Source organism: Ictidomys tridecemlineatus, chromosome 1 (assembly GCF_052094955.1).
Source record: "Ictidomys tridecemlineatus isolate mIctTri1 chromosome 1, mIctTri1.hap1, whole genome shotgun sequence".
Lineage (NCBI taxonomy): Eukaryota > Metazoa > Chordata > Mammalia > Rodentia > Sciuridae > Ictidomys > Ictidomys tridecemlineatus.
Genome location: NC_135477.1, coordinates 93,598,464 through 93,613,725, shown reverse-complemented (window position 1 = coordinate 93,613,725; position 15,262 = coordinate 93,598,464). Strand labels below are relative to the sequence as shown.

The window sequence follows — 15,262 nt, the reverse complement described above, 5'->3', positions numbered from 1 at the left end:
CTACATGTCATAATTCTTGGATAAACCACACCAACAAATGCATTACTGAGGCCTTATTGTTTATTACTTTTCTTAACATATTGGTGAAGTTATTCCAGTGTAGAATCCTTGATGTTAATCATATTCTCAATATTATAGATTGTATTTAGTAATTTGCTGTTTTGAGATTTTTCAGAAAGCTTTTATGTGTCTTCATAGAAAAAAAATTTTTCTCTTCTTTCCCATTCACGTTTTTTTAATTGCAGTTGCTCCCTCCCTTGTCCATAGAGGGTATGTTACAGGACTCTCATTAGATCCCTGAAACTATGGACAGTATTGATCCCATGTATGGTGATTTTTTCCTATGCAAACATACTTTTGATAAAATTTAACTTACAAATTAGGTGCCATAGTATATTAACAACAATAACAAATAATAAAATGGAGCAGTTACAATAATTACTATAATAAACACTATTTAAGATTCATGAAATATTTATTTCTGGAATTTTCCATTTATGTTTTGAGATTGCAAGTGTCTATGGGTAACTGAAATAATAAAATATAAAAATGAATGGAGAGGCTACTGAATATTTAATTAAATTATCTTGTTAGAATAACAACACAAGTTATTAAAATTTTTAAAAAAAGAAAGAAAACAGAACAGACTGGTAAAAACAGAACTAACTCTTGGTAGTGGACAGTTTAGCTGGCAAGAACAGAGGAGAGTGAGTCTGGCCAAGAATAGTCCAGTGTGTGGAAATGTGTAGAGCACCAGGGTTTGGGGGTACACCAGGTTTCTAACAGAACAGGGAAATTTTGATTCTTTGTAATTTTTTGAGAACTTTTTTGGGAGGGTTGGTCCAGGGTTTTTCAACCACGGAGCCACATTCCCCAGCCCTTTTTTATTTATTTATTTATTTTTTAATTTTGAGGCAGGATCTTGCTAAATTTGCCTAGGGCCTCACTAAGTTGCTAAGGTTAACCTTGCATTTGCAATCTTCCTGCCTCAGCCTCCAGAATTATTGGGATTAGAGATATGTAGCACTGTGCCTAGATTCTAACTTATCATTTTAAATGGAAACTCTATCATTTTTTTAACCCTTGAAGTAGCTTATTTGCAATCTGAATCATAAAGGGTCACATTTAGAATTGGTTTGGAAGCTCAAGCCTTTTCTCACATCATACAAAACAGATGATTGCTTTTTTTTTTTTTTTTTTTTTTTTTTTTTTTTTGCTTGAGGTGTGTTCTCATTGCCAGCTGCTAAACAAAGGCACCCACTGGGGTTGTTTTCATAGTGATTGGTGAAAACATGGGTTTGAGGTAGAAAAACTTTTTCCTATTCTTATGCTCAACACAACACTCCATCTCCTGTTTTTTGGAAGGTATGGGGATTTCTTCCCACTGGAGATCCAGTGGACACCAACTGGGTCTTCTATAATTTAACTAAATTCTCATGCTAACCTGAGTCCTGTGGATGACACAGGTTCAGTGTTGTCAAAACCTCTTCAGACACCGATTGCAAGCAATAAATTGTACTACTAACTGGCTACAAATCAAGCTTTCCACTACCCCTCCTTGGTTTTGATTAACTTAATAGGAAGGCTCACAGAACTCAGTGAGACACTCATGTTTATCAGTTTGTTATAAAGGATATTAAAAAAGGATACAGATGAGTAGCCAGTTGAAGAGATGCTTTGGGTGAGGTATGAGAGAAGGGGCTTGAAGCTTCCTTGCTCTCTCTGGTGCACAACTGTCCAGGACCTTCAGCAACCTGTAACCTGTCCTTTGAGGTTTCTTTGGAGGCTTCATTATACAAACATAATTGATTATATCACAGGCCATTGGTAGTCAACTCAATCTTCAGCTCCTCCCTGAACGTTGGAAAGTGGTGCAGAAAGTTCCAAACCTCTAATCACATTTAATTGGTTTCCCAGGCAACTAGCTCTCATCCTAAGGCTAGCAGGAACCCACCAGAATATCTTAGGACAAAAGACTCAGGAAATTATAAGAGTTTTAGGACTTTTGTGTCAGATGCTCCTATCACTCAAGAAATTACAGAGGTATTTAGAGCTTTTGTCTGTGTCAAAAACCAAAGGTGAGAACAAAAGATTCTCTTAACCACCCTTTTTGACAAGAGTTTTGGGTCACAGGAATCAAGTGTGTGTGTGTATGTGTGTGTGTGTGTGTGTGTGTGTGTGTGGTGGGTTGTGTACTTTTTCTATATCAAGATGGAAGTATCCTGAATGATAATAATTTATAATTTTAGGTGCTTTAATTATGCAAAAAAAATTTAAAACAATCATATAAAAACAATATTTTAATTCAACAGAAAGACCTGGTGGTCCAAGTGGAATATTTATTTACTGATCAAAAGGTAGTTAACAGTTTGTTTTTTTTCTATCCTTATGCAATGTACTCTTCTTTTAGGTTAAGCATTGATGATATGTGTATATCTTACTTACAGTAATAGCAAATTGCCTGTTCTATTTTTGGTAATCTAATGATGGAACATATACTAAAACTTATCCCATCTTGAAGATTATTGTATTACTTTATCTGATACTTTACTATGTATGGGGTAATACACAGCCCCAAACTTAAAAAAGAAACATTAATACTTTAAAAAAATCTCTATTTCCTGGCATTCAGCAGTCTATTTAAACAAATTGCCTGGATTTTGTACATATTTTTAAAATATATTCATATGCATCATGGTTGCTAAGGAGTTACAATTATTATATGAATACTATATAGTTTCATAATACTCTAATATAACATTTTATTTAAATTCATATTTTTTTAAAAAATAGCAGCTTACAAATTACTTTTTATGAAGAAAAGAAGCAAATAACCACTGAGTGTTTGATTATAACTTGGCTTTCCTCCAAAGAATAAATTCTGAATCAGGCATTTCTTTTCTTTTCTTATTAGTCTTCAACTGACAGTGATTCCTGGAATTTCTTGAAAAAGAAATACTTCTCTTTCAATTCCTAAGTATTTAAAAATTTAAAAACCCTGAATTTAAAAACTTTTTCCATATAAAATTAGAAAGTATGGTTTCATTATACATATTATTTCTGCATGTGTGTGTGTGTGTGTGTGTGTGTGTGTGTGTGTGTGTGTGTGTGTGTATTTTGGTTAATTACTTATTTCAGCTCTGGGGAATGAACCCAAGGTGCTCAACTACTGAGCAACAACTCAGTCTATTTAGCATTTTCTAAAAAAGTTTGATACTGCAGCTTCCTAAATTGCCTTGGCTGCCCTTGAATTTGCAATCCTCCTGCCTCTGCTTCCCAAGTGCCTGCGATTACAGGTGTGTAGCACCACACACAGATATTGGAATTATTTGTAGGCACACCAACTACCTGTCAGACATACACTTAACTATACTAAGTATATCCCAACTTTCAGCAACAATGTCAAGTTAGAGAAAAACAGAACTATTCATAAAATTACTTATTTCACTTTTTTCCTAAATTTGAATGAATAATTTTAAGTATGTTAGTATGTAAGTATTTTTGAAATGCTTATGTACAATATCCGATATCAGTGAACAAGCCTAGGAAATTTCTTTTGTAGGTAGGTACCTGTACTTGCATCCGAGGGCCATATTAAGTCATTAACCTTAAGAATAGAGTTCTAAATGAGAGGAACTAAAGACTCCTCCTCCCATCCCTTAGCATATCATGTGCCAGCACTGACTTGAGGATGCACCTCTTTATTTCAAGGCACATAATTAATATCAGTCTGAGCAAGGTATCTTCACACTTAATATGAAATTGTTACTTGTTCCCACCTTTCTTCCCACTCCTCTTACCTTTATAGGAAACCAATCTAGCACAGTTGACCTGTGACCTTTCATTTCACCTTCTCTGTGTTTATGTGGACTAGCAAATTATTGGAAAACACATGATTTTATATTTCAATATGTTTTAAAATGCACATGTGTGCCATTGTGTGCATTTCATTCTACACTTTTTCACATATTCTTATGGTTTTTAGATATCCAAATGTAAGTTCAGGCCAAGATTTCATGTCTTTAGAGAATATTGGTTCTTGTCCAAGAACTCTTAAATATATACATGCGTGCACACACACACACATACACACACACATACACACATACATGTCATGCGCAAAAAACCACTTTAAATTTTAATTCTCTCTTTCTCTGGTGATATCTACTTATTCTGTTCCTCTTTGCAAATATAAAATATATTTTTAAATAATTATGTGTATGCATTTCTCTATAAACATTTATGCAAAAAAAATTTTGAGAAGAAATGCCGAGAAATAAGAATGCTTAATTTTGTTAATAACTAACAGATGGCAATGTCTGTACCAGTTTATACTCCCACCATCAACAGCAGAATATTTTACCAGTACTTGATATTGTCTGATATTTTTATTTTGTCATTCTATTGACTATATGTTAGTATCTCCTTATAATTTATAGTGATTACCATTTAATTTTCTCTGACTTGATTTTTAATATCCTTTCTTTTTACTCCATTTTTAAAAATTTATTTTCTCAAAATTTAGGTGTGTGGGTAAGTGTATGAGTGTGAATAATTCACAAAATAATAACCCTTTTACATTTCATTCAGTAGTTCTCAATTAAAACTACAGTTTGCAGAAGTAGGGGGTCCTAAAGACCCATACAAGAGGTTCACAAATCATTGCTATTTTCATAATATTTCTAAGGCTGTTTTTATCATTTTCACTGTGCTAACATTTGTACTGATGCCACCAGCAATGATGAATAAAACTGCTTATGTCTTAGTATCTGAATGGTGGCACCAAACCATACTAGTTATTGAATTGTGTCTATCATGCCCATGTGGGAGTGAAGAAAAGAATACCCAATTTGTTTAAGAATGCCCTTGATGAAGCAGTAATGATAGCTAATGTTATTAAATGCCAGTCCTTATTAGATCTTTTATATTCTGTGTGATGAAAGGGGAATTATGCATAAAGCACTTCTGCTGAGTGTGTGATGATCATCCTCAGGAAAAGCTATTGCAACATTGTGTGAACTTTACTATGAAACCCCCCCTCTTCCTTTTTGCAGCATCATGTGTATTTCAAAGAATAAATGACAGGGGCTGGGTTGTGGCTCAGTGGTAGAGCACTTGTGTAGCATGTGTGAGGCACTGGGTTCTATTCTCAGCACCACATAAAAATAAATAAATAAAATAAAGGCATTAAAAATTAAGAAACAAACTTTTCAAGTTTTGGTATGGTAACAAAGAATATCCATACTTATCTAGAAATATTATTAAAATACCCATACTTTTCCTACTACAAATCTGTGTAAAGTTGGATTCTTTTCAGTAAATAAAAGTGTATTCACTACAGAATTAAACATGAGAACATGTCTTTTTCTAAACCATATATGAATGAGATGTGCAGAAATGTAAAAACTAGCCTTTCCTTCTCAGTAAGTTTTTGTTTTCTAACAATAGAATTTTATAGAAATTTGCTATATATGATAACTTTTAATTGGTTTATTATTTTGAAATGGATTAATAAATATTTCTAAAATTTATTAGTTTCAATTTCTAGATCAGAAAACATTTATATATATCATGTGAATATATAATACCTATGGTAAATATCTCACAAAATCATGTATGTATACATATTTGCTCTGGGGACTTTTAATACTTTTTCAGAAGGAAAGGAGTTCTGTGTCCAAAGTTTAAGAAAAATTATTTCCTAAATAATAAGCCTATGCCAATTTTTGATGTTGCAAATACCTTCCCCCAGGAGTTACTGTCCTATAAACCTGACCTGTGATGTTCTTGGTCAAGCAGGGAATCTTATTATTTCAATTTTAGGGAAGTATATGAAACACTGTCCTGCACTGTAGTCTCACTGCTCTTATTAGTGTGCTAGGGTCTATTGGTCTCTTTATTCCTTCCCTTCCTCACTCTCTCCCTGCATTGTTCTTGCTCTTGTGTTTCACAACTGAATAATATCCTATTTTCTGGACTTTTCCATATCACAATGACTTACATCTCTATTAATAACATTGTAAATTGTTTTAAATTATGTTGTATTACATGTAGTGTTACAGAACCAACTGGGAACCTGTGCCAACTTAGGTAGCTATGATTATACTTGTAGGTTCCATTCCTACAATAGAGTTGCAGGGTTAAAGAGAATGCATGCTTTTCGTTTTGCTTCTTGTAACCAAATGTGCTTCATAATGACTGTGTCATTTATACTGTCACAGAAATTTATTAAGTGCACTTGTTTATCTACATTCTTACTAACACTGGGTAATCAAACTTTCTAATCTTTGGTTTGGATAGATGAATTATAATATTTATCATAATTCAATTCAGATTCAATAGATTAAATTTAACTTATATTATGAATGAGATCATATTTGTTTTCATGTTTATATGTATTTCACTTAATGTCACCTAATGAAATTCTTTGCCCATTACCTTATTGAGTTATTTTTGTTTCATCTATTGAAATATAAAGTTACTAATTTACTGAATTAATCAATTCTTTGTAATGATTTATGAAAGATTAATCCTCATTATTATTTGTATATTGATTTTATTTTGCTTTTTTATTATTATTAGTTGTCCAAAATATTACAAAGCTCTTGACATATCATATTTCATACATTTGATTCAAGTAGATTATAAACTCCCATTTTTACCCCATATACATAATGCAGATTCACATCGGTTACACATCCACTTTTTACATACTGCCATACTAGTGTCTGTTGATTTTATTTAGCTTCTATCTTGAAGGAATTTTTAGTTTAATGTAACAACATTTTAAAATTTTGTGTCATGAATAGAAAACCATTTTCACCTTAGAGCTTTAAAATCCCATATTTTCCTCTGATAATTTTGTGGTTTCTTTATTTTCATTTTTTTTCCACCTAAGTGTTCAATTTAACTGGAATTTATTCTGGGACCAGGAAACAGATTATCTAAATGTTGTTTTAAGACATCTACCTATTTCTCCCAACCCAGATGTTTAATACTCTTTATTTTCTACATTGATTTTAAAGTCACTTATTTAATATATAAAATTTCTTTACATCTTGTGATCTATTTATTGACTTTCTCTTCTGTTCATCTATCTCTACATGTGTCAGTATTCCACTATTTTAATTATTTATATTATTTTGTCAGTTGTTACTTGCTGGAATACATTATACTTTGATCTATATTAAGCCAAATTGCAGAACTTTTTAACTCCTGACATAAATTGTTCTCTCAAAAAAAATAAATAAATAAATGGTTCTATCATCTGCCAATATGGACAATTTCTGTATCATCTTCTTTGTTACTGGAAAAGGTCCTCTATGCTGTCTTGCTGCTTCCTGGTTTGTTCTCCAGCTATGTCTTTTTGCTCTTTTTGCTGCTAAACTCCCTCATAGGAAGCTTTATTTAAGCAACCATATTTTTCATTCTTAATATCTTCAGTTTGTTCTCATTTATAGAATTGTTCTTCTCTTATGCTTCAAAATCTTTTTTTTTCTTTTTAAGAATTTGTTATGTTGTTTGTTGTTTTAAGGTTTTAATCTGTCAGATCCATTAAATTAGGCTTTCCTAGTGTTAGTCCTGTGTTGTTGTTGTTGTTTTCCCCCTTTTGATCATGGGACTTGTGTTCTTCAAGGAATTTGATATTGATGTCTTGGCTAGTGGTATACCTAAAACTGAGGTAAAACTCATATCCTAGCTTGAGCTACTGCAGGTAGACTATTTGGCATTGAGAGTTCTCACAGCCAAACTAGATTCTACAGGTAGTCCTGTGCTGTTTTCTCCTTGCAAGACACAGCTAAAAGTTACAAGAACCTCTATCACCGTTTCACCTCCCAGGTCCATAAAGTAAGGATGTGGAATGCAAAGGGTAGAAATAGTGGATCTCCTGGTGACTACAGACTCCCATTCCAGCCTGGCTCCATGTTTTACCACTTTTCATACTGTTTAGAACTGAGTACAACCCAGATAGGCAAAGTGAGAATGAGAAAAAGTGCATCTAGGAAATTCTCAAGTCTAATTTCCATGATCAGCCTTTAGAGTTTGCCTTCATACACTCCAAATATATCAGGTGCACTGGGGATCTCAAGAGCCCCTGTTACATGAAAGGTTTCTCATAATTTGGTGTGTGTGTGTGTGTGGTACACTTGAATAAAGCCCAAAACCTTCTCAGCAACTTCTTATATTGGAGTGTCCTTAGTGCTAGGATTCTTGGGAGCAGGCACACTGGTCCATGCTACTTGCTATTTGGTCATGAACCTATTAGTTTTCCCTTCTCTTAACTATTTTGAAGAAAATGGTCAGATTTATACACATACTTGATTACTGTAGCCCTAAATAAACATAATAAATATCAGTATGTAGCTCTGGAATTTTTTTTTACAAAGTTCTGTTTATATCATTATTATGATTATAAACCCTTATGAATAAACCTTTCCAGAATGTTTCTTTTCACTACAAACAGAAAACCAGGACCTTGGAGGCTGAAGCAGGAGGATCACAAATTCAAAGCCAGCCTCTGCAACTTAATGAGACCTTGTCTCAAAAATAAATAAATATAAAGGGTTAGGGATGTGGCTCAGGGGTAAAGAACCACTGGAATCAATGCTCGGTTAATTAAAACAACAACAACAACATCCTGAACATCAAACCAAAAATTGAAAGTTCTAAGAGTTTGGGGGAAGGCAGATACTGTTAAATTTTTCCATGTGTATATCATATAATCTTCACATATAATAATTTTATTGAAACCTTCTTATGAGGAAATTAAACTTCAAGAGGTAAAGGCAAATTGACCAACATTACTTGGGTAGGAAGTGACAAAACCAAACTGAAATACCCAGTCCTTTCTGTTTCTGCCTGGCCTATGCAAAGGTTCAAGGCATGCTAAATCTAAATAATTCTTCTTAATATCTATGAGGGGATAAAAAATATCTTAGTACACATTTTAAGGTTACATAGTGTACCTACCATCCAGTATAACAATAATTTCTTTGAAATGAGATATATAAGTGAAAGTATTTTATTTTATATCCAAGATCCATCCACAGAGTAATTTAGACATTTCCAGTTCAGTTTCCAGTAAACCTTTAACATAGTGTCTCATATAGTTCAGTTAAGTAGACTAAACCTAAGATTACCTTTAGCCATTGTTATTTTGTAAGCAATCAAAAATAATGTTGGAATATAATGAAAGGAGATCACTTACAGGAGGTGGTTGAAGTGGAGATGTTTCTAAAATTATGTTATAACCTTCCTCTAAAGCCTAGTTTATTTTTTACAGCAACTTAGATTTCTGACATTAAACTTAAGTATGATTACGAAGGTGAAATTCTATCCTCTTTATATTAAATTCTTTATTATCCAGGCTTAATGGTGCTAGATGCATAAGAAGTCAATAGTCCGAAACCTAGTAATTACTAAAACTTAGTGATCCCAGAATCTGTATTTTGTGAATCAATTTTTTGTTTTTATTTGGTGTTTAATGAAAATAGTGCTGATATTTAATTACAAATTCTTAAAGTAGAGACAACTCAAGTTGGGTAATGCTTTACTACCTGAAGTTTCTAAAATGTGTACTTGGTACTTCTAAGTATTAGAGCAAATATGAATCTTTTAAAATATAATTTCTAATGACATAGAGAAAAACATGAAATCAAGTTTTGATTATTTTATTGTTATATTTTTACAATCTAAGCTTTAGAAAATTAGTGTATAGCTAATCAGCCAAAATCTAGCAAAGATAATTTGGCTGTCTACAAGAGGTATAAACAAGATAATTGAAATGAGATAAAAGATAATTGAAAAAGGAATGTTTAGCAATGCGAAATGTGGAACTTGGCTTCCAAAATAGGAGGAAATGTGATTCAGAGTGCCCATTGCTTGTGTTGTACATATTGGGAAGGTTTAGGTTCTGAAGAGTCTCAGATTAAAAAGAAAAATAACATCACTCACAAGACACTGAGAGAATGTTGCTCTTCCATAGCAATGTGCTGCTTCACCTAACTCACTAAAACAAGTGTCTCTTGGAGGTTCCCTTTTCCAAATTTCACACATAAAACTCCAAAGTCAGCTGTTAGCTGAGATAAATGTAGATAAATATTAAATTAGTAATATATACCTTAATGAAGAATATACTCTTTTTGAGCTTCCAAAAAAGAATGGGACTTAAAATATATTCATTTTGATATCTGAACATTGAAATGAGAAAATTGAACCTGACTGAGTATCTGAGTCAATACACAAAGCGTTTTTGGAGGAAAAAGGAGACAAATACCCAGAATTTTAAATATGAAATCTCTGTTTTAAAAGGTTGTTTATAAGATCTGTGTTGAAAGCATGAAAGGGGTAAACTCAGTTTAGCAGTTGAGAGGCTGGGACTCTAACTCATCATGACCAGGCTTTGTCCGAGAGTAGAACTGAAAACTTCCTTGTGAACACCAGTTGGGAAGGACCTCATGACACCTAGAAGGAGAAGATGGGGCTTTAGAACACTCAGAAAAGTGACTAGAGAGAGACTGTCTCATCATGTGCATTCATATGCTGATTCTTGATGTCAGATCATGGAGTGGAAAACCTTGGTCACTTACATGAACCTAAGGATTTTCTTTTTTTTTTTTTAATTTTTTTTCTTTCTCAGAAAATAGTCTTTGAATTATTAAAAATACAGTGTGAACTACTGAAAGTTTCCTGGTTTACATTGGTCGAAAGGGGTGCTTCATAAGAATTTATCAAGAATATTACAACAGGACTGTTTTACTGTTTACATTTTAGAATGAGTAAATGCACTTTAAAGTGAATGAAACAAAATTTGATGTTTACTCTATGTAAATAAAATATTTTGCATTGTATTATTTAATTATTTTATGTTAAGTATCAGAAAGAGATCCTTATTTAAATATTAAAAGTACATCAACATTTTTATTAGTTACTTATTTCTCCTGCTGTAAACTGTTATAAATTGACTTGGAATGGATAGAAAAAGCCAATTAGGAAGCCTCCATATAGGAAATTTAAGAAAAAAAAGCAAGTGTTTGATGAAAAATCATAGTTCCCTCATGACCATTTGTACAACCCACAACAGATATTATAATGTAGCAATGAAGAGGCCAAAGATACTTTGGTTTGGGTTCATCATTATTGTTGTTTTTACCTTTCCTTATTCTAGTATTCAAATTGTAGTGAGATTTGAATGTTTTATTTTAAATGAATATTTCTCAAAGCTTAAGTCAGTTGAGACACTTTAGCAGTAATGATGTTGATATTTTGACAAGAAAATATTCCCATTTTTCAGTTTGCTAAGACACACCTGCACATTAGAACCAACCAAAAGTTTTCTATCTTTTATTTATGGGAACATTATACTTTTTGAAGCCTGCTCACATGCATTGTTTTGCTTTTTAAAAAAGCATTATTCCATTATAGAAAGCAATTATGAAGTTAAATTTAATTTGTGCCTATTTTATATGTTTATCTGAAAAAATTTAAGATAAATATTAGTTTTTCATAAGATTATAAATCTATACTGATAAATAAAAATGTTCTATTCCCAAAATATGAATAGCCTGGAAGCAATGAGTTTTTTGTTGACTTTTTTGTTTCCTCAGATAAATTTGCAAAGAAAAATGAGAGTTACTGGTGTGATTACCCAAGGGGCCAAGAGGATTGGGAGCCCAGAGTATATAAAATCCTACAAAATTGCCTACAGTAATGATGGAAAGACTTGGACAATGTACAAAGTGAAAGGCTCCAATGAAGACGTGGTAAGACCGACTCCTTAACCCACATAAGTAAAAGTAAAATGCTATTTTCTATCACTGATGATTACATCACAAATGAGCCTTCAGGAAAAGCCTATGTTGAAAATGTTTCTGGTGATTTTTGCTTTTAATTTGGCTAGTGAAGTGAAGAGAGGAGGAGTTTCTCCAAGTTATAAACTTTCAACAGTTGTTATTTAAGATGTTCTTAGATTTTAACTAGAATTCCAACCAATACTTTTTGCAAAGTTAGCAAAGCCTTTATTTTCCCAGAAGTCAACTTTCAATTTCATCATTACTGATTTTACAGACAGTATGCATCTTTAATCAAATAACTGTGGATCAAATCTACTACTTAAAAAATATTCTACAGGAAATGGATATAATATGCAATATAATATGATATTCAGAATTTTGAAATTAATTGTTTCTCAAAAATTTTTAAATTAGAGATATCAGAACTGCAAATCATCCCGTTTTAAAATGATGCATTAGATTAAAATCTGAGAAATTTTTTGAAATATTTTTTTAAGTTACCCTCTCAAGTGAATTTAAATAAGATTTTCTGTTTGCCAGGTTATATAAAATGTATAGTAAAAAATGCGATATAAAGGAATTACTTGATTTTTAAAAGGAAAGTAGCTTTTACTGGAGAATACATATAAGGAATTGTCAGCCTCTTTGCCGTGATCTGGGACTTGTTGATAAAGGTAATCTTTATCAGTCAAACCCTAAGCATCATAAATCTGATTATAGCACCAGGAAGACAAAGTAATCAGGAAGCACTACTGGAAACTAGTCTTTACTCCAAAAGAATGTACTGAGTTGCAAAATGAACAGACAGACCCAGATTAAGTTGAATGATTGAAGGTGCCATTTCTCAAAAAAGAGAGAAGTAGTCTCCCAGTTCTAAGGGCTGGCCTTAATATTGATAAGACCATCCTAAGAAAGTATGCCAGAGGCCACAGTGGTTTATAGCTTTAATTAGTTTTTTATCTATGGGTTTTTTATTCACTACTGATGGTAAGGTACTTCTTAAATGCTCCAGGCCCAAAAATATTTAATATAATCTATTAAGAATTATGTGCAATGAGGGTAAAGGTCAGCATATGAAAATAAGAAGCTACAGCATTTAATAAGTTAAAATTCTGTTTTATGTCTTTGCCCAGGTGTTCCGTGGAAATGTTGATAACAACACACCCTATGCTAACTCATTCACACCCCCCATAAAAGCTCAGTATGTAAGACTCTATCCCCAAGTTTGTCGAAGGCACTGCACTCTGCGAATGGAACTTCTTGGCTGTGAACTCTCTGGTGAGTGTCATATTATCTCTTTCTGTACTGTCTTTAAAGAAAATAAAAAGCACAATTGTATGTAGTCTGCTACTAACCTATAGCTTTCCAAATACCCATGGAAATTAATTTCTGCTTCAAAATGTCCAAGGCATGTTTCAATCAGCTTGCCACTTAAGCATAAAATAAACAAGTTCAAAAGCATGTTACAGAATAGAATTAGTATAGAAATAGTAATATATTTTGTGGAGTGGCCAAATAAAGTACAAACAATCCTCACGGGAAACTTGTCAAATTTGGATGTATCTTATTGTTTTGGGTAGAAACGGTGATTTACGTTTTGTGACAGAAGTTCAGCATAAAATGGAATCTGTCTGACCTCATAAATTGCAGTTAAGTTTACGATATATGGTACAGGAAAAGTAAGCTTTGTCGTTGTCTACCTACCATAAGAACTTGGTGCTTTTTTCTTCTTTTAGATTTTATGAAACATGTAAATTTATCATTCCTCCCTAGGGAACAATACTTCAATACCAAGATTGCTACTATAAATTTATTCTAGGATCATTCTTAGCTAGCAACCTGATTATTGTACAAATAGTGGTTATCCAACTCGAGAATAATCTATCAAAGGACTCAGAGTTAAGTAATTCTTGTCCTCTGGGAACATCAATACTAGACATAAAGATGAAGACTTAATGCGTAGATCTCACAGTGGTCCTATTTCATTATAGATAGATTCTGAACAAAATATAAAATCTTCTAGAGGTACTTTACTGTTCTATACTTTTAGTGGTTGTTCTTATGTTTCTAGCCTCAAACTTTTCCTATCTGTGCCACAGTAGCACCAAATTATTTTGTTCAAAAAACTGAGAAGAAAATTCGAAGTTCACGTGTGTTCATTTCTTAGCATAACCTCAAAAATGTGGAAAAATATTTACCAACTTAAAACAATACCTTTTGAGAAAAAAGGAAATTAGGGCTGGGGATGTGGCTCAAGTGGTAGCTCGCTCGCCTGGAATGCGTGCGGCCCGGGTTCGATCCTCAGCACCACATACAAGCAAAGATGTTATGCCTGCCGAAAACTAAAAAATAAAGATTAAAAAATTCTCTTCTCTCTCTCTCACTCTCTCTTTAAAAAAAAAAAAAGAAAATAGGAAATTAAGTCCTTGGAAAGAGACAAATGTTCGGTTTGATTGATCTATTAAAGTGCATACTTTATATCCATTTCACTTTTAGTCTTATTTGTGATACCTAAAAAGGGAATATTTTTATTTTATCTTGAGATGACATCTCTGTAAGTTTCCCAGGATGATGTCAAACTCACAATCTTCCTGCTTCAGCCTCCTCGGTAGCTGGGATTACAGGAGTAAGCCACCACACCAGGCTAGGGAATAATTTTTAAACAAATAAAAAGCAGCACTAAAATGTGAACAATTTTAAATTAGCCCATTGGATTTAAAGAAATTAGATTGATTCGTCTAGATGAGTGAATCATTTTAAGAATTACATTTCATATTCTATATCTGCATATTTTATGAAGCAACCAATACACAGCTTTAGTGCAATTAATTATTCTAACAGATTTTTTTTCTTATTTGGTAATTTCAGTCAGTTTATTGGCTATCAGTAAATCTTTGAATCATTGCTGTGTAGTGTTTGTGTTGCATGTCACTATATCACCAGAGGCCAGTGCCATCCCTAAGCCATTCATCATAAAGTAATCAGGGGGAAGCCTCAATATGATGAGGTTCACTGTAAGCCCTGTGGTTTTTAGTTGCTCAACCTCACCTTCCCCAATTTTTCAGTCTTCTGATTCATGAGGATCAGTCTCTCCTACATGGCATGGATACACCCCTAAGGTCTAAATATATTTTACTTTCAAGTTTGACAAGAGGTTACACCTGACACTTTACAGATTTTGTTTTCTGAAATAGAAGTAATACTCTACCTTCCAACTCTGCAAATTGATTTTGAACTTGCATGCAGAGAATAATACCTCGCAGTGGTTGTTTTTAAAAACTAGAGGATTTCACTATAGAAATAACCAGTTTCTGTGTTAATACCTTAATTTGCTCAGGTACTGCTCACACTGGCAAGAGAGTTAATTATTTTTATGTGCATGAAAATAATACAAAATGGGAATTTGTGATAGAGGGTATATTGGCGGAGAAGTTAGCTATAATACTTGGAAATAAATACACACATAAAAA

At 32.8% G+C, this 15,262-nt stretch overlaps 1 protein-coding gene across 2 annotated transcripts in view; it reads left to right on the top strand.

Moving 5' to 3' along the window:
- Nucleotides 1-15,262, top strand: part of Edil3 (EGF like and discoidin domains 3) — a 394,473-nt gene that overhangs the window by 275,509 nt on the left and 103,702 nt on the right. For both annotated transcript variants that reach the window (XM_040271830.2, XM_005315666.5), the window contains 2 exons: nt 11,607-11,762; nt 12,926-13,070. In XM_040271830.2, the coding sequence (XP_040127764.1) occupies nt 11,607-11,762; nt 12,926-13,070 (301 nt within the window). The remainder of the gene's footprint in view (nt 1-11,606; nt 11,763-12,925; nt 13,071-15,262) is intronic.